Source organism: Struthio camelus, chromosome 3 (assembly GCF_040807025.1).
Source record: "Struthio camelus isolate bStrCam1 chromosome 3, bStrCam1.hap1, whole genome shotgun sequence".
NCBI classification, from domain to species: domain Eukaryota; kingdom Metazoa; phylum Chordata; class Aves; order Struthioniformes; family Struthionidae; genus Struthio; species Struthio camelus.
This window is the reverse complement of record NC_090944.1, coordinates 121,838,938-121,866,384: the sequence shown is the minus strand read 5'-3', so window position 1 is coordinate 121,866,384 and position 27,447 is coordinate 121,838,938. Positions and strand designations below refer to the sequence as shown.

The following is a 27,447-nucleotide window of genomic DNA, read 5'->3' as shown; positions in this document are numbered from 1 at the left end:
TAAGGGGTATTGATAATTTGCTGAAGTTAACATATACTCAAGATTAGATGCAGCTGAAACACCAGGGCAGTTTCACTAATTAATGCATGGTAAGTTAGAACAGATTTTAGTAGCATTAGGAACAGTTTTTTATTTTTTTAACCACTTTCAGTAGGACCACTCATTGAGTAAACTACTACGAAACAGGAATCTTACTGGCAGAATTTGGTCACAAGTCACCTATTTCCATTTCTGCTGATATGTGTTGTTAGCCATTCATTAGCATGTCATTAGTTATGCTGAGGTCTGCTGACATGATTGGAGATCGGTGCTGTTTCTGTGGGCAGACCATTCCCAATACTGGAGATTACTTATAGCAATTCTTTTTTGATTTTTTTATTCTCGAAACTTGACGCTTCAGCTATTTGGTATAAACAAGCACAGAGGAAGATTACTGTTTGTTTTTGAAGCACACAGCACACTTACTTGCAAGATTAAGTATCTGATTACCCAAAAGATATTAACATAAAATATTTTACCCTGGAAATCATCGTATTCTGGTACCTGACAACAATGACTTCTTGTATTTCCCTTATTTTTCAGTTGACCTGCAACTCTGAAGGTGATAACATCACGTATAGCCAGTATTACCTCAGAAATTTTTCAACGTGAAGAAAACATACTGAATATTTAAAAAGAAACTTACCTGATCGTCCATCCCGTTGAAAGTCTACATGATACCATTCACCATCATTCACCTTCTTCTGCAAGGCTTTTATTTTTATAGTACCTGATCCCATGTCTAACAGCAGGTAAAGGTGGCCATCAAGCATCTCAATGGCAAAGAAGTCAACCTTCACCATCTGCGGATGTTTGGCATCTTTTTGATGCCTTGGTTTTCCGTGACTGAAAAGAATTAGACCGTTTGGCTCTGTTGTACGAAAGTCAAACGATATCGAGCCTGTTTTCTTGGCATTCCACTTTGGCAAAGAGATGAAAGACTCGGGTGTTTCAAACGTGATTGGATCTAAGGTTGCAACATTCTCACATTTAAATGCTACAACCCCATGAATCTTCATTTTAGGATCTCCTTGCTTGGCAAGTCGAGATAACTCCAATCTGACATCATTATTTTTATACACAACCTGTAAGCAAAGCACAGAAGTTAATAAGAGCGATTTGATCATTTTAAACAAACAGATATAACCCTGAATAAGTAGACCATTTAAAGGATAATAATGATTGTTTGTGAATATGATAATTTACACACACACATAAAATTAAATAACAATTTTCATTGACTAATGCTTTAATAATAGTTTTGATTAAACCAAACAAAGTTGCTCTAAAAATATCCCTAAAGTTAATTCAAGCAATCTGAAAGAATTTGCACATAATTTACAGTACCAGTGGCAAATTAGCTTGCATGGCCCTTGATTGCTTAAAAGCCTTCTGTGCACAGCCATTCTGCTGAGGTTCGAAAAGTGTTAGATTTCTTGTTGCTCTAAACCCTTTGTCACTGTTTTAACTCTTCTGTTCAAGGTACCAAGGTCAGATACTTTATAATTCAACATCTTTCCAACTTGTCCTTGGGCCTGAGGAATAGCAGCATCCATGTTATTCACGAAGCAATAAAACAGGGAAACTAGTATCGTACAGATCAAAACAGACAAAAAAAACAAGCTAAACTCTGAGCCAGTTCAATTGGACAAAGAACACACTTATGAATTTTCCCAATAGCTGACTGAAGATTTCTCTGATAAAAATGAAGAATAATCTTAGGTTTAAATCTACTCAACCCCTACAGCAAATGTTCTTGCGCCAGATCACGTTTATTTTACCTAGAGAAGTTGGTCGTGCAATAATCACTTCCCAGGGTTGTAGTCTTTATTACCATATTCTGAAATTGCTGCTATTTCTGTTTTGTCAGAGGTATAAGGACTGTTCAAATGAAGCTCCCCGGTAACACAAGTTTTTTTTTATCAATATTTTCAATTGTTCAATAAATGATATAGCCAGGCTGTATTATCACATCACTGAAGGTCTGAATATAAGTGCATAGTGACAAAAGGTAAAATCTACTTCTGTTTCTACGGTTGTGCCTGCATTAGCAAGCAATTTGGAGCCATTTGGCAAAGGATCGGCAGATCAAAGCAGTTGGGGCTGAGGTTTCTATATCTACAGATGTATACGGTTCAGGACTAGATGCAGTCTGGCCCTGATTCAAACATCTAACTATACAATGCGGTCTGAAGCTGTTCAAACAACAGTCACTGGTTCAGACGTTATGTCCCTATCAGAGGTTAGGGGGTGCTTAACGAATGCTTGGAGCAGAGCTTCTGGATTCATTTCCTCCAAAAGAAATCTAGTTTGAACTCAGATCAAAACCGCTCTGCAAACTGAACAGACACATAGTAAATGGAAGAGACAGAGGATTCACTTCAAAACTATGCTACTGTTTCAAATCAAAATACTAACAAACGTACAACATAAGAAGGCATACCTCACAAGTGATAGCTGCTACGGAAAAATAGCATTTAGAGATAGTAGAGTACTAAAAGTATGTCTGGTAGAGCATCAATAGATCAAATAATTTTGATTCTAGGAATTAAGTTCTTTCAAAATATCTCATTATTCATCCAGCAAATTTCATCATGATTCATGGCAGAATTATTCTACAACATTAAAAATGTGTCCCAAAAGCTAATAAGTGAGCCTCTTTCTCTATTTTATTTCAAGGCTCACAACAAATACTGCTGCTCCCACTGGAGCTCTGTTACCGTCAAAGATGTCAAATATCCCTACTGTGGATTCCTCACAGCAGAAATGACACTGCCATGGAAAGGCAGATAACGTCGTATTGCCTTTCTTGAGTGAAGGCATCACAAGTGACTACAATTTGACTAACCTCTAGTCTCAGAGAATAAAGATCCATATCTGCATTACTCTAACACCTCTGATAGTACAGATTACAGACTACTGGACAATAAGCATGGGCTAGCAAGCTCCTGCTGGGAAAATTGTCTGTCTTATGAGTGAAGAAAGCCAAAAGGCAGAAGAATGCAGAAAGAAGCAGTAGTTTGGCAGGCAGTATTAACTGGAGAGATTTGGTGTGCTGAAGCATTGGCCACGTTCTGTGGGTAGAGGGATTTTGGATAGCTTTAACCTCATTCAAAGGAGTTGCAAGGGACAACGTTTCTAGAATAGACTGAAAATCATTAAATTAAGGACAGCGGATATGGTAAGAAGAAGGAACAAATGAGCTCTCATTAAAGCCACATCATGGGGTCGATAATGAAAGTAATTAAGGCAACAAAGAACCTGACGGGAAAATATTCTTTAGTTACCTACTGAACAAAGGTAGGTATCAAGCTAATACAATTAACAGTAAAAAGAGAACTGCTTGTTTATGAAAATAAATTCAAATTGGCTGATATTATTGAAAGCTAGTTGACTGAATAATAAAATTAATAGTTAAAATCTGTGTCGAAAGAACTGAATAGACAAACAGATAACATTGCTTTATGTCCAAAATGGCTCTACAGGCTTAAGGTCACAACTCATTTGAATGAATATATGGTTCAAGGATTTGATGAATAAAGACAGAACTACTGACCAAGAACTGGTCACCAGCTTCTTACATAGTTAATTACATAAGCTATCAGGGAAAATTTGCTAGAACACTTTATTAATAAAGTGTCAAATATTGGGAGTTATATTGGGAGTTGTATACTACCAATATTAAAAGATCCTTGGTATCCCTAAATATAGTATATGACAATTTCATATCCCCATTCTAATATTTTCCAAAGGTTCTGCTTTTTTCTACTGAGCTCATAAGAAAAAATATATCTATGATAGGGGCGATTATTATCCACTTCTACCTCCATCCAGGATCCCCTACACACAATTCTTTAATGTTAACTTAATATGGTTTCCTTTGGATAGAGACACGGATCCACAATCAGTCAAGTGACAGTAATCGCAATAGAGAAATACCTTGGTATCATGGTTCATTTTTGCTCCTGCACACTCTATGAGGCAATGTCCTTGCATCCACAATGTGCTTTCCTAGCATCTATTGGCCTAGTCCTAGTAACAGCTTGCTTGATCTCTCTTTCTCATACCCAAGCAACAACAATATAATTTTCCAGTGTGTGAAACTGCCAGCCCTCAGAGAACTGTACTGAGCTATTAGGAGCACTGTGAATCTATCTTCCATTCATTGCACTGGTTCCCCTTAATATTAGGTAAGGTTGAAGACCTCAGTCTTTAAAAGAGCTAACAACCTCATTCTTGAAAACTGCAAAAGGTCACTTAAACTCCCAAGATTAAAAAATAAATAAATAAGTAAAACAAAGCAGTTAGCAATTCCCCTCCTCACTTGCAGCATAACTATCCATACAAGGAATAAATCTGTTTTCCAGGAGAGAGAAAGAATATCTACAAAGCATTTTACAATGAGATGTGAGCTCCCTTTGCCACCATCTAAGCCAGCCACACACCAGGTAACTTGTGATATTACAGTGCTGATTTTGAAGAAATAAGTCCAGCTAAGTGACAGCAAATATTAACTTAAGGTCAGCACTCTCTTCAATATGGCTTGTGGTCATCTTGGAGCATGAGCAGAATTAATTCATGTTTCCCTAAGATATGTCATGTAAGTTTTATTGGGAGCCCAACTAGACAATGAGCTCCAGCAAGATGTTAAGAATTCACTATAGGTCTCACCAGGGGTCACAACAGGTTCCTTCAGCAACGAAAAATGTAGTATAGTTAACACTGGAAATATTTTAGTAAATTACTAATGTATAAACATATGGAGCATTTTTTCCTTTAAGGAAAGTTGAGGGAGAAGGCAAGGAATGCACTGTTGATATTATAGACTTTTCCTATATACATGAGAGTTCAAATATCAAATTAAAAGCTTAATGTAATAAAAATCTTATTAACAGGAGAACCTTACCAATTTGTGCTACTTTCTCGATCCACTCAGAAAAACAAAATATTACAATGCTCATACCCACTCCATGAAATTTAAAAGCAGGAAAAATGCAAAAGAATCAAGACTTCAACAACCTTTTCAATTCAAAGTACGGTCCTCCCCACAGGAAATTCTGCTTTTTGTACTCTGCACATCAAATATTATCAGTGAATAAATGATAGAAACCTGAAATAAATATTTCAGAACACTGACCACTGTTAGCAATAGGCTCACAATCATTATGATCAAAAGCCTTCAAATTACAATGGACCACTTCTTTCATATAGCGAATTACTTCACTGGATTAAAAAATAATAAAAGAAAAAATCCTTAAGGAGCTAATCATATTGCCTGATTTGTGGTATCTACTTTTCCTTTGGAATCAAACAGAAACTAGCAGTTCAGAGCAAAATCGTAACGTTAAGTACTCGGAACTGAAGAGCTTGTCTGTTTATTTGCTTAATATGGAGGTGGGAGAAATTAGTTTTCTAAATCCAGTTTGAATGAATGAATAAATCTTATCTCAAAGTCTGCTAAAAAATGAACCACGCTCACCCTTACATTATCATTCAGCAGTATTTTCACGTCTTCACAAAACCTGGATCACCTAGTTACCAGAACTTCAGTGTAAACAGTGATCGTTAATTCTCTAAAATGGAGACCAGTATCATCCAAAATGGCTTAGGCAGGTGCTGCTAATCTATGATTTTATGCTACACATTGAGGTCAACAGAAGATTAGTTACTGAGGTCAAAAACTGTAGCAATAAGACTTACAGTGAGTGAAGCCTGAGACAGTTTTTTGAGCCTACTTAAACAGTCATTAGAATTTATTAAGAATTTCAGTATTCGTTGAGAACTATCCGGTACACAGAGTTTTATATTCTTCAGACATCCAAACGCAAAACCTAGCATTGAGAGCCATCATGTATTTTTTGGTATTCACTGCAGTTGCTGAAAGGTTTTGAACTAATCCATGAATGTCAGTTTCTCACAGGAGACTTTATATTTTGCTAATATTCCTCAATTCATTTCCAAGGTCCAAAAAGAATATATCAAGGAGCATAACAAACTACAGATTATTTATGCAAAACTTAAAGAGGCGCAGTTCAAATGCTTGCAATGGGGGAGTGCTTCTGAACACAACATGAAAGCCTGCAGGATGAATGACAACAGCTATTAAAGCCTCTAGGATCATTCAACATTTTACAGACCCACTTTTTTTTTACTCCTTTGCAAACACAGGTAAAAGATTAGCAGGTATAATGAAAGCACCAAGGAAGCAATTTATTCATCCTCAAATGAAATATTTTCAGTTTCCTGAGGTGAATGGGGGTGGGGGTTGCTTTTGAGAGGGGGGTTCATTCTGATCACGAAAACAAAAAGCAGCTGCAGAGTCCTACTGACTAGGAGGTAAGTCTCAGGACAACAGGATACAGTTGCATGGTCTAGATACCTGAACATCCGGAGAAAATGACAGCACGTGCATTTCGCTGAATTATTTTAGATGCATTAAGATAGTCTGGGAAACGGCTCTGCCAAATTTCAGCTTGAAGAAAGCGTAGATTTAATAGGTCTGAAAAAAGAACAGTTGTCTAATGATCTACTACAATGCCGTAAGTCTGATGGAACATATGTCTGGGAGTTTGAAGTCATCCTTCTACCTCTTCTTCCTGTCCACTCTTAGCATCTAAAACTCTGGAGTGGAAACAGGATACAGCCTCTTAATTCACTCTACTGAAACGGTGTTCGGCTCTTCCACTGGGACAGAAGAGGAAAGAAACCCACCTTAAGGTTGTCTAAGTCAAAGGAGCACTTGCCTGAGTTACCCAATGTGAAAATAAAATATTTAACACACAACACTATATTTGGCCTGCTCCCTCTCAAAGCAGTGGCTTTTTTAACATATGAAAGACACTTTTTTCAAAGTTAATTCATGGTTCATATACTTTGACCATACACTTTGTTTTACTGTTTATAGCTTTAGATATAACAAATAAACTTTAAAGTCAGACATACTCCCCACAGAGTACTTTGGCCTACCACGTAGGAAGAAAACAACAATTAGACTAACTCTTGTTATTAGAAGCCAGGACTAGTAATCCAGGGAGCCGGGCTGAGCCTGCACCTGAACGATTCACAGTGAACTTAGCTTCCTGTGCTTTCCTGAAAAGTGGATACATCATTTCCTCATAGGGTAGAAACTTGAACGAAGCCCACAGTTTGCACTGGGTCTAGTGGAACTTCATCTCAAGTAAGTCCTATTCACACAAGCGTTCCCATAAGGGTTTTGCCCTTTTTTGGGGAGGGGGGAAGGAAGGGTTCCAAAGTTTTCTGTTTTAGGAAGATGTAGAAAGCCAGCACCCAGTATGACAAAAGAGTGCATTATGGCTTTCTGGTATGCAACTACAGACTGAAAGAGTTGGCTATTAAAATATAAAAATAAAATAAGTTCAATTTGGTCAAAAGCTAAATTCAATAAAAGCTAGGCTTGAATAATATATGTCTCAAGGTAAATATAGAAGTCTAATATGCTATGCTGCGATAATATGCTCACCTAGTGCTTTAGTGTTACATTGAATAGCTGACCAGAGATAATAAATGTGAGGTTTATTGTTTCTGTAACTAAGCAACGTGAATGTCTTCTGCACTGGCGCTCTACCATCTTACAGGTTATACTGCACATTAGACAATTTTAAAACTTCTGTGGCAGACAATGCAGACAAATACATGTTCTATTCAAATAGCTTATTAGCATATGCTTGCAAATTCCAGAAAGACAAATGTGTACCAAAAAAAGAATGCATTAAAAATATCCTAATTTATGAGATTCCAGCACTGTGGAATATGTGAAAACCATCACCGTCCTATCTCAAAACAACAATGTTAAAAAAAAAAAAAAGTAAAAAGTAGAGAAACAACTCACAATTTGGTACAGGGAAGATACCGTAACGATTCTAAGGTAATTAAGAAGGTGGTAAATACAGTTGTAGAAAGTAATCCTGTACTAATTGTATCAGCACATAAGTGATAATAAAGAATTTTACACGGCACTTTTCTGAAATTTATTTTACTTGCTTTTCTTCAGATCACTGTGCAGTATTGGGAAAGTCACCTGTTTGTGAAAGTGATACAATGGTAATTACTTTGTAGGCAAACTGCGCTCTTCTACCAGAGTTTTGAACGCTGACATCAGAACTATTTGCTTATTTCCTTCCTCCCTCCCTCAGACTGCCTTAATACAGACATCTAAAGAGAATGCCAGAGGACAACTTCTTATGTCACTTCCATAGAGATAGTAGCTTACTGGCATATTGCTGAATGTGTTATACTAGCAAAAGTTTGAAAATAAACATTTTTTTCTAACAGCCTTGATAATAGGCTTCTTGTTATGTTTCTCACCCTGCTGCGGACACAAGTCTTTTGAAGATTTTTTCTCTTCAATAGAATATTTTGTTATTCTTTGTACGTCCTGCTGTCAGCTGCCAGACTGCTAAATTTTTCTGACTGCGGTTGCTATGTATTCTGTTTTGCAGAAATAGGTGTTGCTTTTTTTTTTTTTTTAAATTTCCCATGGCAAAGACTCATAGAAATTTCTTGGCATCATCTAAACTGTAGAATTTAGGAACAAGTTGGTTCCACAGAAGCTCAATTGGCTCCGAAGCAGGAATAAAGCCATCACCAACACATAAGCCACAAAATAAAAACAACGGAAACAAAAATCACCGAAAGGAATACAAAATGTATTCTTTGAGGCAAAAGGAGCTTTGCATGAATACATTACATGAAGTCTAGGGAACAAAACAAATGATGTACTAACTCCAATGACTGCTTGGGAAAAGAAAGGGCTACTAGGAGACTCGTTTGTCATGCTGGGTTTCAGCCCTTTCCTCCCTTTCTTTTCTCAGTGCAGCAAGAGTTATCAAATAATTTAAGTCTGTAGAAAAGTTAAAAACATGCTATTTTTCTTCTTGCTCGTTAACTATTCCTGCTCAAGATCAAGCACAAGACCTCTCTAGGGACTGTAAGGAAGAGGAGCTGTAAAGCAGAAAACAGTAATTACTACAGTAGGGCTCAAGCCTCATTTCTTAAACATAACACTCATTATACAGTAGATTTTTTCCAATCTTTATCACTTGCAGATTTAAATTTAAGGTCAAAAAATAAGGAAACAAATGATGGGAAAAGACAACAATAATATAAATCTAAAATCAATTAAGCTAAAGAACATCTCAACTCAAGGGAAGGCAATGTGGCAGAGGTACTTAAAAACAAAAGCACCTTTAGTTAGGTTAGGAGTTATATGGAAAAAAAAAATAAAGCAGTCACAAAAAGAGCAGATGAATGAATCTCAGATTAAACGGAAAGGCCAAAATGGAGATAACACATAACCTAGGTTTGGGCGGTCAGTGATCTGAAGATACAATGCAACTATAACAAAAACTTGCTGAAAAAAATCAGTTACCAACACATGTAAACCTGCATGTCTGCAAGCGCTTGAACAAATCTTTTCCATATTAAACAGGTTTGTAAACATATATAAACACAGCTATAGGCTTTAATTAATTAAATGCAAAACATTAGTTCTACATATCCTTTGGTGAAATAAAGAGGTTTTATTCCACTCCTCACTAGCTTTCTTTCCCTGAGCCTCTCCCTCCTGTATATTACTAAGCTGCCAACTGATGTCTTTTAACCTTACTACTCCTCCAGAATAATAAATGCCTGACTGGCTTTTTCTTCCTCTTCTCTCTCACTTGCGTAGGTTACCCTTGCATCTAGCTGCTGAATAGCTGCTTGGCTGTGGGTGTTTCTGGCCACTTTCCATGTTGGACTCATCTGCTCGGCTTCCTGACTCCTGGCTTGAAAGAAGCCCCTGTTCCTCTCCTGGGCAAAGAGCCTTCGAGTCCCAGGCTGAAACAGCAAGGCTATTGTGCAGCTAGCCTCAGCCTCAAGAGCATCCTTCCTTTTCAGCTTTCTCAAACAGTTATCTATTAAGTAAAGTCAGCTACTGACTGACTAGCTATGAAAACTGTCCTTCTCCCTTTCTGGGAGCTAGCACAGTACCTAGCTAGGTTACTAGCTCTACGTCTGATTTCTGTTTGTAATACTGTTATACTGATAGTTTATGCAGCTGTTGGCTAACTTCTGCCCTGCTATGATAGCTGAATAGCGTTAAATCAACTCCTCCACCCCTAGCTATACATCTAACTTTCCTCTTATTCAGCGACAGATACCCTCCTGGAAGATATCCAGGAAAATTCCTCCCTACATTCACCTTCCCTCTCTTTTAAGTCCTTTCAGTTTTGCCTATCTGCTTTCCAATATTGGAATTTCAGTTAAACTCTTCACGTCAGCACTTTCAAGTGATCTTTGCCTTCTCAGATACCAGTGACTATTGGCAGCTAGGTTTTATGTAGTACTTTTGCATGCAAAGTTAATTCTCTAATTTGAACATAAGGTACAGGGCATCAAGCAGGTATATGTTAAGGCTGCTGGGCAGTGTGTTCCCCTGCTTTCCATTCTATGCTCATATTCCTGTTCTAAACAAACAATATTTTTTGAAATGACAGAAAAAAACAATATTTGCCCAGAGAAGTAAGAGGAAAAGTGGAGCTTTTCCCCACTTCAAATATTGCCCTGTGTAGGGTACACCCTATATGGAAAAAGCAACTTACAAATTTTCAAGAAAAAGATGAATTTGATTCATGAGGTATTTGTAAAGCTTCTTTTATATTTAAGGTATACTTAACCACTACCTACCTTTAGGCCATCTTTATGTTAATAAATCTCATTGAAGCTAAAGCTGTCCTCAAAAATAAACCCGTTCAACTAACCTAAATTAATTATCACAGAATCACAGAATGGTTGAGGTTGGAAGGGACCTCTGGAGATCATCTAGTCCAACCCCCCTGCTCAAGCAGGGTCCTCTAGAGCACATTGCCCAGGATCACGTCCAGACGGGTGTGTCCAGGGGAATATCTCCAGGGAAGGAGACTCCACTACCTCTCTGGGCAACCTGTTCCAATGCTCTGTCACCCTCACAGTGAAGAAGTTCTTTCTCAGGTTCAGAAGGAACTTCCTGTGGTTCAGTTTGTGCCCATTGCCTCTTGTCCTGTCACTGGGCACCACGGGGAAGAGTTTGGCCCCATCCTCTCGACACCCTCCCTTCAGACACTTGTAGACATTGATGAGATGGCTTCTCAGGCTTTTCTTCTCCAGACTGAACAGGCCCAGCTCTCGCAGCCTTTCTGCAGAGCAGAGATGTTCCAGTCCCCTCATCATCTTGGTAGCCCTCCGCTGGACTCTCTCCAGTAGCGCCATGTCTCTCTTGTCCTGGAGAGCCCAGAACTGGACACAGTACTCCAGGTGGGGCCTCACCAGGGCTGAGGAGAGGGGGGGGATCACCTCCCTCGACCTGCTGGCAACACTCTGCCTAACACACCCCAGGATCCCATTGGCCTTCTTGGCCACAAGGGCCCGTTGCTGTCCCATGCTTAACTTGTTGTCCACCAGGACTTCCAGGTCCTTCCTCGCAGAGCTGCTTTCCAGCAGGTCAGTCCCCAGCCTGTACTGCTGCACGGGGTTATTCCTCTCCAGGGGCAGGGCCCTGCCGTTGCCTTTGCTGAACTTCAGGAGGTTCCTCTCCGCCCACCTCTCCAGCCTGCCTAGGTCTCTCTGAATGGCAGCACAGCCACTCCTCCCAGTTTTGTATCATCAGCAAACTTGCTGAGGGTGCACTCTGTCCCTTTATCCATATCATTAATGGATAAGGTGAACAAGACTGGACCCAGGACTGACCTCTGGGGGACACCACTAGCTGCAGGCCTCCAACTAGACTCCGCACTGCTGATCACAATCCTCTGAGCTCTGCCATCTAGCCAGTTCTCAGTCCTCCTCACTGTCCACTCATCCAACCCACGCTTCCTGAGGTTACCTACGAGGATGTGATGGGAGACAGTGTCCAAAGCCTTGCTGAAGTCCAGGTAGACAACATCCAGTGCTCTGCCCTCATCTACCCAGCCAATCATTCCATCCGAGAAGGCTACCAGGTTGGTTAAGCATGATTTCCCCTTGGTGAATTCATGCTGACTACACCTGATCACCTTTTTTTAATCATTATAATGATAAAGAACAGGGATATATTATGTGATTTTCAGCAAGTGGTATCTCATTATAGTGAGAGAATGAATTAGAGATGCATACTTAAGTAAGGGTCTGATTCTGTGGGACAACTTCTAAGCCTGAGACTTCAGTGTCAGCTTAGTGCTGAGAAATGTCAGACAACAAAATACCCTTTTGCTTCCATATTGAATAACAGGTCCTCAGCCTCAAGCAAAATAAATTCTTTTGACAGATAATGAATAAAAACATGTAATACTACATCAGCTTCATCTAACAACATTCAACAAGAACAGCTTGCCACATAATGAACTACAAACAAGTACTCATACACAGATACTACCAGCTACTCTAATCTAACACTAACCTAGAAACATATGCAAACTTTTAACAGTGTACTGTTCTGCAAATATCATCAGTTTCCTAATAAATCTTTGCTTATAGATATGCTTCTATCACAATAAAAGCACCCCAAAATATTGATTCAGAAATTACTTTTGAAGAGCACTAATTTTTAGTACAATAAGGACAGTGCAGTCAATTATTTCTCATTTCCTCATTTTATTGGCATAAATCAGTGGAATATCTCATCAGTGCTGAGATCTGTTCTCACCTTTAAATGTTTTTCTTGTCTTTGCAAATAAACACTTCAACTTAAAGCTACCTTTTATGTCAAACAGATATTTTGAAGTGTTCCCGAAACATCATTTTAGAAAAGTGGGAAAAAAAAACCCTGCCTTCTCTTTGGGCAAAAAAATGTCAGAAAAAAATCATTTTCTGACTGTTATCCTTGAAATATTTTATTAGGTCTACACACAGGATGTAAGTGGAATTACGCGTATATGAAACCTAAGAAAGACTTTGAGCAGCCACATCTATATTACTATCTATTGTTTGTGCTCATGTCAGCACAACTGCATTCTAAACAAGATAAAGTAATAATATAAGGTTGTGCAAAGACTTGTAACATGCACTTCCTCTGAAAAAGGTGGCCAAAATTATGTTGAAAATTCTGCTATCGTGCGGCCTCTGTTCCACTGAAACCAGTACATACTGGTTAAAGACTGTGAGAAAGCCCGCAAATAAATAATGATTTAGAACTAAGTATCAAGCTGTTAATCCTCTCTAATAAATTTGACTAATCCACGGTAAAATAAAAGATTGGAAGGTAAAAGTCAATGATGTGATGTGGACCACATGATTACTGCAGTTCACAGAGGAAAGACATTTCCTTTTCTGTAAAAAATGAATTCAGAATAGTTTCTTTGTTACTAAAAAAAAAGTTATTTGAAAAAAAAAAAATCCAGAGAGCATAAGTTTCAAAACTGTGGAAAATTATCTTTGTAGTGTATTAGTCTTAGTATATGTCAATAAATACTGCTAAGGTATGAGGCTAAGTCCTATTGCGTTCCCCCTGTGACCTAGCTAGAAAACAAAAGCGTACCAGATCTGCTTGGACTGCACTGTCAGACCCAAGGCAACCGAGTCTTTTCTTCGGGTAAATAGGAGAAGGGGCTGCTTTATAAAATATGAACAAACCTGCCTGGCATCTCCTGAAAGCTTCAGCTTAACAACTAGAGGAGAACTTTCAAAATCTATATTCCATTTTGTGTACCAATTTTTTTTTTTAGAGCCCCCTCAGGGCTGTTATTTGCTCAGACAAGTAACAGATTTTTCCTCATGCAAAATGTGGTGATAATGCTCAGAGAATACCTGTGGAGGTATGGTATGCACAAATAGGTGTATAAGACCTCGACCAAACTCTGAAATACTCTTTCGAAAATATAGCCCTTCAACTGGAATCCAGCTAACTTTATATAAGAAAATTGAATGGTTGAAAATACACACATAAAACTAACCTAAAAAGTCTTTTTAATTTTCAGAAAAATCTGAAAAAATAAAAGTTCTGAAGTAATCAGAAAACTCCATTAAAATTTTCAAACTAAACTAAGAAAATTCTTTGAAAAGCTGTTCCCTTTCTTTAAAGTGAATTGTTTCACTTTGGATTCAAGAGGTAATCTGTCTTTCAAGCACAGCACAAGGATATTTCAAAACAAATCAGTGCAAATTAAGATAAGTGTTCAACGTGGAAGATTTCAAAATGTTGTCTTTTCTTAAATGTTGCATTTTCTTCCCTGAAGTTCCTTTTTTGACACAAACAATGTGACTGAACTTAGAAAAAGAGAATGTTATAACCAGTTACCCATTGAAGGACATTTCACACATTCTTCCATCTCTGACCTCTCAGCATGGTCTCCTAGCTGAGTTCTGCAAAACACTTTCAAAAGATGAGCTTGGGAACTAAAATTCTTAAGCCATCCTTGATATTAATAATCACCAACTCAACAGATACAGTGGTTTCATGGTATGATTTTTGCTGTAAGTCAAGCTATTTATAAATTTTTCATCTTGATCTCATAGGAAAAACTAGCTTTTCTACTTCCTAACAACTCCCTCTAAGCTTGTAAGAAAAGGGAGGCTGGCAAACTGAATAATATGATTTATTTAAATCTGGAGTATCTATTCTTAACCTTTATTTAGCTTTAAGTTTGCAATTTTTATTTCATATTTGAATACGGGATTTCAAAATGCTATCTTTCCAAACTGCATCAACTAGCATCATGGATCACATCGTGGATTAGGACCACTAAACTGGGACCCACTTACAAAACATTTGGGCATCATCAAATTTGTTTCTTTTGTCAGGGGAAGAAAGACCAGAAACCTCATCCCAGTTATCTCTACTATAGTTGCTCAGCTAGAATAACACCAAACAGATTTTTATTTTTTTTTTACAGATTTCAATATGATCAACATTTCACCACATGACAATGATAAAAACGGGATCCCCAAAATGTAGATACAACAAAAGCATTTCTATAAAATTCTCTTGTGGTAGATGTGCTAATAATTTTGTGTGTGTGCAGACAAGCAGCCCAAAATACCTCGGCTTTTCATCAAATAAGTTATCTCACTATATTTTCAACTTCCTTTATAGCTCCTCGCATTTTTCATAGGCATAACCTTATTATTTGCAACTTAAGATATCTGAACTTTACAGGCATCTAAAAAATAATATATTTGTCCAGGTTAGCATAGTATAATAATTAATAAAGACGAATCTGATATCAAGATAAGCATTCTTAGACTGCACACACATCCAGCACTGCGAATATCTGAAAAACTGATTATCAACTTCTGAATAAAAAACATGCCTCTCTGAGCATATTAGAACAGTAAGATAGTCATACAAAATATTCCTGTGAAAACTGGGGGAAAATATCAGTTTAACCTTAACCCATACACATCAAAACAAACGTGAAAAGGAAAAGAACAGCTGTATTTTAAGTCTGACAAAAAGATGATACAGGGATTGGCTGAGTAAGGATATAAAGATTCTATGCATTAAACATTAGAAAATGTTTTGAAGTGTACATGTTACCATCGCTATCTGAAAATTTAAAAAAGCAGTTGTTCTTTGTCTCATTATTCCTTTCAAGTTGTTCAGGCATCATTTAGAAAACATGCATTATATGATGCCAAGGATGCATCTCCATCCCCAGTAGCAACTAAGCATGTGAAATTATTTGCCAGGAATCGGTCATAGAAATAAAGCAAGTTTAGATAGGTAGCGAGACAGATGCATATATATGCATGTGTGCGTGCATGTGTACACACACATACCTATATATACATATGCATGTACACACACACATATACGTATACACATACATAACCATACTGGCTTTATAGCACAAACACTGCATTTGAAGTAACTAGATGCTACAATTCTTGTTTTAAAACCTGCCTAAATGAAAGCTGAATGGTAGAATGTTATTTCCTACGTGAATATTAATTTTCAAAGCTGTGTCCTTATTAGAATCCAATATTAGAAGATATCACTTTCTGAAAGAACTGTAACGAGCGCTCTGTTTAATTTTCTTCTTTTGTAGGGGGGGAAGGAGGAAGAGGGACATGCTTCATGTTGTTCACCTTCACTTTTATTCTGTTTCTCACAACAAGTGTGTGTGTGTGTGTGTGTGTGTGTGTGTGTGTGTGTGTGTGTGTGTGTGTGTGTGTGTGTGTGTGTGTGTGTGCGCGCGCGCGCGCGCGTGTTCAACTTTTCGCTTTTAAAATACAATTCTACAAGCAACTACAGATGATACTATGTTTGTCCCAGAACATTCAGCAAAACATTTCCACTTATTTTCACTATTAGAATCCTGGAAAAAAAAGAGAAATTACAGCTACTAGAACAAATCATGTGTGGCCACAATTACAACTATAGTTAATCCAACTGTTTTCTACTGAATGAATGAATTTCAACTAGTTTAATCGTGTTAGAGTCAGAAAAAGACACAAAAGCACAGAAATACTCATTGTCAATTAAACATGCAAACAAACACACAAGTAATTTTACTTCTGTAAGCCATCCCCTGCCTTGAAAGTTTTTTTTTTTAATTATAAACAATAATATACAGAAAAAAGGATCCACTTTAAAACTTTCCTCAGTTCTTCAAGGACAAAGTAGACTCTGGTTCACAGGTTTTCAAACCAATTGCTCCCAACAGAGCAGCACAGAAAAAATGAGCTAATTCCTGCAGTCTTCACAGAAACGGAAGTCTCATATTACCAGTAGGAAATAAATACATCTACATAAATAAATACATTACATAAATACATAAATACAAAGTTTGAAAGGATCTGAAAGTTGATGTCTACACTGTTCCAACCTTCCAATTTTCCAAAGTAGTCTTGGACTCTGGCAATGCATTATAGTAACATGTTCTCATAGCTCTCTCTGTTATTAAAATGTATTAGTGTAATACAGCACCAAATAAGCTATTGCTGATATTACATATTACTAGTTAATGTGGAAAAGATACCAGCAGCATACTCTAAATATTCGGTTCCTGGAGTTTTGTATTAAATCATCTTAAAAAGATGAATATTTTTCAGTAAGGGAAAGAGAATCTTGACTAAAGCACTGGAGAATGCAGGCTGCAAGCATCTAAACACACAGAAATGTTGCTTTCAAACAGGGTTTGCAGCCCTTATAAAGTCCAGGACCGTGACAATTTGAGAATTTCTGTTCTGTGATTCTGGAGAAACAAAAATCATCAACATCTTCCTCACAGCTTCTGGCAACTTTTGGCTGTTTATTAGCTGTCTCCGGAAATCTGACATGCATTTTGCCACGTTTTAATTTGCTTTATCTCACAGAGAAGAAAATGTTCCTTTTTTCTAAATATAGTGACTGATGAAAGCTGCAAAAGATTTTCTTTTCAAATATTTTCTTGGAGCAGTTCTTCCTGTATCTTGCATATTTCCATTTTAATCCTGACATTGCTGAGTTGTGCTGAGTATTTACTTTAAGTTAACCTGTCACTTATTCTATTCCCATCTATATAGGCATGAATATTTATGAATGCAGCAGTGGCTGACCTGCAGCCTAGTATCATCTAAGAAACATATGCGCATTGGGCATATGGGATGAGAAGGGAAGACGACTGGAAAGTGTTTTCCATCCTTCGCACACAAAATAAGCACCATCCATAAGAATTGCCTGAATGAGAAGGAACAGATTGTTCTTTATGCTAACTATGTCAAATATCTAATGTAGACCCCAGGAAACTCTCATTCCTTTCCAAGCTCTGCCATCTCCATACAAGCTCAGTAAAAAGTAGAGAAAGGACATGGGAACAAAGGCAGACAATAGGTAGATCAGTGGTGTTGCCTGATTCCATATTAAGAGACCCAAAACTCCTCCACAAGCATTTTCAGTTCCTTCCCCTTAGATATTTCTTGAGTGTGGAAAGGAGTACTATATAATTGATAACTGAGTATATGTCATTTTCAGCCTCCAAAGCAGCATATCACCATCAAAATTTTATGAACACTGACTGCTATTCAGTACGAAACAGGTGTCTTTCCTGTTGGTATTTCAAAGTGTAAATATTCATAAAATCCTATGCACTGGAATGGAATTAACTCCTGAAAAACTCCCGAGTCCCATTCTATTATTTCCAGCTTGTGCCTAGGCACAGCATACACAAGTCCATGAAAATACGTGGCAGACAAAGTGTTTTTTCTGAAGGCCAATACCTTTAAGGAATTATGTTCTTAAAACCCTTTGTGTTTATTTGCTTTGCACCATTTTAAGCTATAGATTTTTAAATCCTCATTAATATCAGGAACACTTACACATCCTAGAACGTAGCAAAAAACAGATTAGGGACAGGGCAGGAAAGGTGGGTCACAGTGAGAGCGCCCAGGCAGTCAGCTTGCAGAACTCCATGCTCTAACGCCAGCACACAAGCAGCCTGCACCTTTACCTTTCACACTTCCCCACCTCCTCCTCCTCCTCTTTTGAGTAGTCTGTATTTCACAAGAGTGCAATGAATAATGTATATACATAATATTGTTATGGGATATTTATTTACCTAATTCACGTCAACCCAAACTCACTCCGATCCACTGAGTAGGAAATGGGGGAAACGTTACAGAACTACTTTCAATAGGCAAAAGCCATAACACATCTCTAAACGATGCACAGAAATGACTTGTAGAAAATCTATTAAGTCTCCTAGTGCACCTCTTTCCAAGAGCAGCAGAGTTCTCCACAGAATAGCTTTTGCTTCTTTATCCAATCTACTCTGAAGTAACTCCGTGAAGACTGAGATGGGGCTTTTACCAATTCCTTTGGGAGAGTGCTCCACCACATAATCTATTCTCACTGTCAATCATTTTTCCCTAATACTCAGCCAATCTAAATTTTCACTTTAGCAACCACACTGCATTACTCCCTTTGTGCTTCTGTGCTTCAGCATTTACACTCCTCAAATATTTATAGTTACTGCTAAGGAAAAAGACATTTTTTCCTCTCAGCAGTTCGGTTTCCCTGTGTCTAAATGCTGTTGGGCTTCCTTTGGAGTGCCGTATTTCTTTGCACATTCCAATTAACTGGCAGAAAAATTAATATTGGCTGCTGCTGGAAAAAATAGCCTGTACTGAAAACACCTTTTTCCCCACATCATCCCACAAAAACCATTTTTTTTCTCCACATTGCATAATGAGAATATCTTGGCTGAGAACAGGTTAGCTATGCTTTGGGGATTTTTCCCTTCTAATTTTGAATACTTCAGAATAAAGGCCATTTTTAAAGAAAAATCATCTCTTTCCCTCTCCCTTTCTTCGTTATTACCACATAACTTCATTAGAGACCCAAACTTAAAATACCAAATCCTGCATCTCTCTCACAATCCTTTTCTCACTGTTACCTCGTAACTTCATTAGACAGCCAAACTCAGAATAACAATTCCTGCACCTTTTCACACTTTAGAGAGGTAGGGATCATTGTACATCATGATTCAGTTATTGCACAGCACCAGTTTAAATTCCGTTAGGATAAGCACTATTTTTTTTTTCTCTTCTAGCCATTCTCCCATTTGCTTGGTTTCATTTAGTTTTGGTTTTGTCTACTTTCAGCACACTCCTATCTACATCATTCAGATAAATTTTTCTTTATTTGAACTTCTGAAACACTTGGTAACCATTCCTCTAAAACTGTTGCAAAGGCTACATGAGTGCACATCCTCCCACAACTTTCATTGCTGCATTTAGTTTCATGTTTCAAGTACTTCTTTTCACAGTCAGTTGAAGAAGAGACTGATGATTCTTGACCCTTGACCTAACTGTGAGTTTGAGCTTCCCTATTAAAGCTGCTCTAAATATTGACCTTTTGGATAATACTCCGTCAGGAAGACTGAGGTATCTCAAAGGTTTCTCCTCCTGTAACCAAACTTCTTTTTAAAAGCCTGCAGAAGAACACATTGTTCTCATCATTATAGCAAAATAGATTGATGTTCCTTCTGCACTGGATTTTAATACTATTTTTTCACTATTCTTTACTCATTGTAGTTATTTTCTGGTTATCCGTAAAAGTCATAGCCTTAAACAGATCAGTAAAATCCATTCCTTACTAAGAAGAATTCGGTTTTGTGATCACTGACGCTATAGCTCTCCAATTTTCCCCAGTTTTCAGTCACTTCCTTTCATGTCAGCACTAAATGGACTCACGATGGCTCTTTTGGGATTCTTTGCTTTCTATGTAGTGAATCTGACTTCTCTGTAATTTATGAATTTCCTTGATAATTTGCTGAAAGTGCTACTCAACAGAGATGTAGGTAGTTAAAAATCTTCTGTGAGCATCCTTTGATACTGAGTTTCTTCACTAAGGATGGGATTTCTTCAGTCTGACTTGAAACATGCCTAATGTCTGCTTTGTTTATATTTATTCACTGGAAAATTGTACAGCAGTTTCCTTGCACTATAAATGTTTTTAAATATAGTGCCAACCTACATACTTGTTCCACTTCCATGTCTCCTATATAAATGATGTTACATTAATCTATCCTGATGTCCATTGAAAGAATTTTCCCAATAGGTTCATCTGAACCCACTAATGGAGTCCATATAGACTTTCACAGAAAAATTGCTTGTTCTTTCTGGTCATTTTCTATACTTGTTGCAAGGACATTAAATATAAATCACTCAGTCATGGCAGGGGTCTGGAGGCGATTTTCTTTTTTTTTTATTTTTTTGGAGCATGGAGAAAGGTACTAAGGGCAGAACAAAGTTAGATACTTAAGCCCCCAACTACAACTGAAAGCTAATTGTCCTTTTCTACATTTAAAAGCTTCAATAAGTTATTCAGTTAAAGAAATACTTTTGAAACATCTGCCTTTAAAGGTGTTTGAATTAAAAATATTTGAATGCCTCTTGCATACAAAATAAAACTGTCACCATCATTGGGAGTCTCATGCTAAACGTTAAAGTTACTGATTCTTCATACATGTGCGCAATTTTTACTACAAAAATGAATAGCTTTCAGGTTCAGAATTATTTACTTTACCACAAATTCCTGACTGCTGCAAAATAGCTAGGATGAAAAGGACATTCTCATGATTGTGCTTTGTAAAACCTATACCTTAATGATTAATCTCTTCTTTTCTAAATACAAATCTATAATATTAGCAGAGGTTACCCATATGCATAAAAAGCGCAGGGGAAGATAGCTTCATAATTAACACTTGATTAGAAGTTTAGAAATTGATACTAGGTTCTTGCATCAGCTACTCTGTGTCATCAAATCAGTAAGTCATCAAATTTATCCACAGCTATCGTCTTCATCTTCGTGAAAGGGAGAGTAACATCTCCTACCTTGTAAGAATATTAAGAGGATATGATGGTGGTGATGGCAAAACGCTCCAATATTAGGGGAAAGCAGTACCAAAATAAATACATCTAGATCTTTTCATATTTACAATATTATTTTTAATGAATTTAGTAACTCCTATCCTGAAAGATCTCAAAGTGCTACAGAAACATAATAGATACACACACCATGCAGCACAGATTGACCACGGCTAGCCCAAACAGCGTACAAAGCCAGCTGATGCACCCCTTGACTCCTACAAACAAATGGGAGAAATACATGAAAATAGTGTGGGTTTTTTTGTTTCAGTTTGAGCTTCTTTAAAGTGTCAATCTACAGATTTCCCACAGTAAAGTCCTGATATAACTCCTATCAAAGTCAGTGGGAGTCTTGTCAATTACACCAAAAGTATATGAATCAGGTCTGATTAGATGGAGATCTGTGCAGTGATCAGTCTATGAGATGCAGGGAAAAAGGTCCTATGATTTAACAGCTGAATTTTGAATGCGCATACTTAAAAGGCATATAGAAAAAGGACTGTATCATGTACCCAAACATTCAAACATTCATTTTTATTAGTTTTTTATTATGCCACCTTTTTGTAGAAAGAGATATATATTCTGGATGGAAACTGGAGTCTTCTAAGTTAAAAGACACCTGAATAGTCTAGATATCTCTGAAAGAAACTTGAAGGATCATGGTGAAGGCTCAGATAGACTTGACTTTTTGGTAATGCAATCTGCACAGAAAAGAGGGGAAAAAAAGAAAAATAGAGATAATGAAGAAAAAGAAAAAATAGAGAAGGTTCTGAGCAGAGCCACAAGAGTGACTGAAAGACTGGAAGATATTCCACACTACAGAAAAATACAAAGAATTGAACCATTTCACTTATCAATGAGGTGGACTACTTTGTTATAGTTCAAAAGTATCTACATAAGGGGAAAAAATAAAATGAGTAACAGAGGGAGAAGAATCTGGAAATGGATTCACTCAGGAGTGAAGATATATACTTATAATGAGGAAATCATTTAACCACTGGAACTATTTCCTGTGAAATGTGGTAGATTCTGTGTTGCTATATTTTTTCAACCAGTAAAATAGTATTTAAAAACAGTACAGTGGCTACTATAATTAAGATACAAGAATTATTTCAGCTAAACCCAATGACCTATTTTATGCAGGAAGCCACACCAGATTATCACTGTTCCTTGAAACTGTGGCAGTCTTGATTAATAGAAGATTACAGAATAGGGATGATCTTAAAGACTATGAGTGTCAAAGTTCCAGTTAAATTTAATATAGATATAAATGGGGCAACGTAGCTATAGATTACACGGTGATTAACATGTTGGCTGAAAAAATCATTGTGGTTAACACAAAATCCCTGAGTTCTCCTACCAACACCAAGATAATCTACTGTTCCATATGCTCTATGGCTTCAGCCCTATGAGAATTTCATAGCATGTCACAACCTTTAATTATCCTCCCATATAATACTGTACGCGTCACTAAAAAAGAAGCTATAGAGAATCGAGTGCTATAACGCTAGCCTCAGGTCAGGAAACAAACAGGCTGGACTCAGCTCTCTGCAAGGGCACAGAGAGGCTTCACGAGTGCCCTGAAAACCAACCTAATATTTGCATACAGAGGTTATAAGGAAAGAGCAGAATCCAGATATGCAGATTCTCAATTTGTCATGACCACAATGCCTCCCTAAGCATAAGCACCTCACTTACGGACCACAAAAGAGGCAACAATCATTTTCCTTAATTAGTGAGATGTAAATGCTTTTTGAGTGTTTTGGGAGGAAGAAAGTCCTGACTTTGCTCTGTTAAAATCAATGGTTGCGTTTCCATTTCTGAGTGGTGACAAGGTCAAGCCTAATAAAAATCAAGTAACGCATTACAGAAACAAAGTAAATAATGTAATTCATTCTAATGGAAGCTAGAAGAATGATACAAGCCAGTCTGAAGAGCAGGCTACAGCTTTTATTGATAACAATGTATTATTCCCAGGCATATATCCATAGCGTCTCTGCCTATCCTCCCCAATGCTCAAAGTCTACCAGCCAGCAATATAGCTTTCTTGCCAAGGATTCACTCTTGCTAATACTAAATTGCCACATTTTCAATATAAATCAACCAAAATAAACATGCAAACTTTCCAGCTTCTTTAAAAAATGCAACAGAGAAAGCCCTCTCATATAAAAACCCAACATCCTTCAATTCAGACTTTCTGGGAAAAAGTCCTTCCTGATTCCTGTAGGTGACTCAGTGTCAACCCAGTGAAGTGAATAACTGTGAAAACTACTTGATGCTAAATTCAGGAAACAAACTGATTCCCAGGTTGTGCAAAGGCCTGGATGCCAGTCAAAGACCAAAAGGATAGACTGCTTCCTTAAAAAAGTCATTTTCTTGCCTGGGTCAGGACAAACTCTATACAAATAAACTCCTTCACATTTAAAATGTAAAGAACAATATGAACTCTTACACATGCAGAAACATGACAATAAAGCTTTCATTTTATAGTATCACATTATGCTGGGAGAAGGCACTGGGAAAAGAACTAAAATGAGGCAAGCTACTTTGACACCTGTAGAAAAATCTGGATTTACGTTTACCCACTTTTTCACTTCATTAAACACTTTTGTGGAATTACAAAAAATAATTAACATAGAGCATAAGAATACAAGTTCTATTGCTACTGTTTTCTCATCTGTGTTGAGAAAGCAATCATAATCAATTACAACAGATGGATAGAGAGCAGAAATAAAAAAGCAATCAACAAACAGAGTTGGAATAGTTCCACTCCCAATAAAAAGGCATCATGTCTTCCTCACAGTGAAAAGTGAGTGATGGATTTTAGAACATATCTACCCAGTCTTGATGGGAGTCTCTTCTTCAGATGCTTGTAATGACGTGGAAGGAGGAGAAGGGAGAGGAAGGAGGAGAAGGGAGAGGAAGGAGGAGAAGGGAGAGGAAGGAGGAATCATGAAAAATGTTACTTCAAACAAGGAAAAATGTTACATGTATAGGTTTTCCTTAGGTTGCTAAAAGAAATATCTGCAAGTTGGGAAAATTTATATTTATGGTTTCTAAGGTGAGCTTATTATTGCCTTCCAGTGGATGAAATAATCTTTTATGACTTATATTTTTAAGGGCCCTTGCTTCATCCACTGCACAGATAGATTTTACAAGGGAATAATGGTAAAACTGCAAGTTCTTCTGCCTCAAAGGTCTACCTTTCCATGCCTAATAACCTTCTTTTTAATGAAAGTTAGGAATGACATAGGAAGAGTTTATTATGTGTCAAATATTAGTAGTTATGTTTAGCACATAAGATATTTAAAGACATAATCCCTGCTATTGGTGTATCATATTTACAACATTTAGATGTGTATATAACAGCATAGCTACTTCTATCTGGCACTGAAAAGGCAACAAGCGTATTCTAAGAAATATAAATGAGCTCCGCCTATGGGAGTATCATATCTATCTTAAGTAATTAGGTACAACTATTGTGGTATATCTGAGGAGGGCTATACAGTCAACAGATGAAGGTGTTACCGACAAAAATGTCATTATTATGAAAAAGAGCTGCCATGTTTTATTCTCTGTCTTTAAGAACTCGAACTTTTAATATCTGTTAATCTTTTTGGAAGTATTTGTAAGTGTACCCTTCACAGAAACTACGATCAATAAAAAGAAATATCCCTAAAATAGATCAATGTGTTTTCTCAATGTGCTTTCACTGAAAACAATAAAACTGTCATTGATAAGACCAAGCTGTATCTGTCCATCTCTTCACAATAGACAATGAAGTCGTATACTCAGGCTGGAACAAATTATGTTATGGAACAAATTGTTGACAAAATGAGACGTCAATGAGTACAGTAAAGAATTCAGGTATTATTTATTATCAATTTTCATTGTTTGCTAATAAAGCCCCCCCTTCCCCCCCCCCCCAAACAGACATGGGTCGGGGGAACACTCTTTAATCTACATATAACTTACATTCCAGAAACAGTAAAAGCCAAAATAATATGGTAGAGGCCCACAGTTCTTAAGTTAACTTGAATCAAAAAGTACTCTGTTAGAGGTAGTAGTGTTTCTCTGATATAAATGTAATTTTAATAAAAGAATTCATATTATTTGCATTTTAATATTATATTTTCTTTTATTCTTCATTAGTTACAGATACAAATTTTATTAAAAAGCTTCAGACTAGGTCTTCACTCGTATTGCACAATGTTTTTAATGTTACTAAACTCCTAATCACTGGATAACTGGATACAATGAAGCAGAATATATACTAATGCCTTTCAAACTAACCCATTTTTTCCTTTGCTTTTTACTGTCATTAGGCAAAAATACTTCCCTTGCAGATGCTCAGCTGAAGAAGAGTAGTTATCCCAGTCAAGTAAATAGTGCTGATAAAACTAGATTCTCTCCACACTGCCATTCCATCTTAAAAGTTGCTTAACACAGCCAAAGATTTCAATCTGTATTGACTACAGAGCCATGTACATTATCAAAGACAGGCAAGAATATCATCTCTGAACATTTAGAACAAAACTGTCCTGGAGTGATAGCTGGTCTACATGCCAAATGAATTAATCAGCAATTTAATAATGAATGTGTCCATTTGTTACACTACATCAAAGCACGTATTTCCGCACATTTGTTTTCACATTTGAATCCTATGTGATCTTTCTAATCGATCTATCTACACGGTCCACTACCTTGAACGATGACAATAAACCATCAACAAAACAGAGTACTAAATTCCATATCTCAGGATATATGAATTTCTTTAGGAATCAATGGAATACTATGCTAGAACGTTTGTTTAAAGGATTAGTTACAACTGTACAGTATGAATTAAAACACTTCAGTTCTTATCGATGTTTTGTAATGAGCAACAGTGCATTCAATAAGTTGATTTTACCATTGTCTCCAAGATTACTTATAGAGGAAAATACTGCACATAATGGAAAGAATGCTTGAAGCAGCCTGGATTTTACTACACAAATTTACGTCAGTATTTGGGGAAGGAGAGACAGTTCAGATAGATCTTTATTCCTTTTTCAACTTCTTTAAACAAACAATTTGTATTCTTTTTTCCCAGGGACTCGTACAGCTTTGTAAAGTAATAAATGTCAGAGGTTAAACTCATTTAAAAAAAAAAGAAGGCTATTTTAGTGCTTGTGTTCCTTAAAGGAAGAGGCCAGGAACACCATAAAAAGAGTAAATCTCTCCTACAGAAAGATTACTTAAATGACTTTGTATTCCTAGAATTTATAGAATCCTGCTCTTGAAGGACAAAATGAATTAGAATATAAACGTAAGTGATAATCAATTACCGCACACATGAGCTCCACACGCGCTCTTCTGAAAAAAATTACATTTCAAAATGTTATTTCAGTTTTTTCTTCTTCATTTTTGTTTTTATGGTCTCAGTATACCAAATGCAGTAATAACAAAAAGAAGAAAAGGGAAAAGAAAACAAAGACATGGGCTGTGACCTTAAGGATACACACTTGACATACACCATTGAAAATCACTACTTTCTTTCAAATGCTTTTTTCTTTATAAATGGGATTCCCTACAATAGATCAAAATTTTAGTCCCATACAGATAACTTAAAAATCTCTAGCTATCTCACATGTTGCCCCTTCATTAATCTACCGTCTCTCCTAAATAGTGATACTTTCTTGTAAAATGAAATCATTGACATTTTGGCTAAGTTTTAAAATAAAAAATGTATTTAAAACCAAATAAGGTATATTTCAAATTTTTCTGATATAAGCAAAAAAGTGCTTATATCTGCTAGCAGAATAAAAATACTATATTTCAAGTTAGCTGATACTTTAAATGGCATCATCTTGAAATGCCTCAAGGAAATTGTACTTCAGGTAGTTCTAATTCAAATTTTCCCTTAGGAAAGAGGATTTTCAGTCAGACACATCACCCATGAGGTAGCTCATTCCTCACCCTGATCAAGCCAGATGACTTGATAGAGGCATCTGATATGAATCACAGGTGCAGCAGTCCAGCCAAGAAGTAACCATAAGGAAAAAACAATGAATGAATTACCTCAAGTGTAATTTTGATGGTGTCTCAGTGTCACTCTAGCTTGAAAATAAG

At 36.9% G+C, this 27,447-nt stretch overlaps 1 protein-coding gene across 33 annotated transcripts in view; it reads right to left on the bottom strand.

Moving 5' to 3' along the window:
- Positions 1 to 27,447, bottom strand: part of NRXN1 (neurexin 1) — a 726,764-nt gene that overhangs the window by 430,729 nt on the left and 268,588 nt on the right. For all 33 annotated transcript variants that reach the window (XM_068939986.1, XM_068939987.1, XM_068940005.1 and 30 more), the window contains one exon: positions 686 to 1,124. In XM_068939986.1, the coding sequence (XP_068796087.1) occupies positions 686 to 1,124 (439 nt within the window). The remainder of the gene's footprint in view (positions 1 to 685; positions 1,125 to 27,447) is intronic.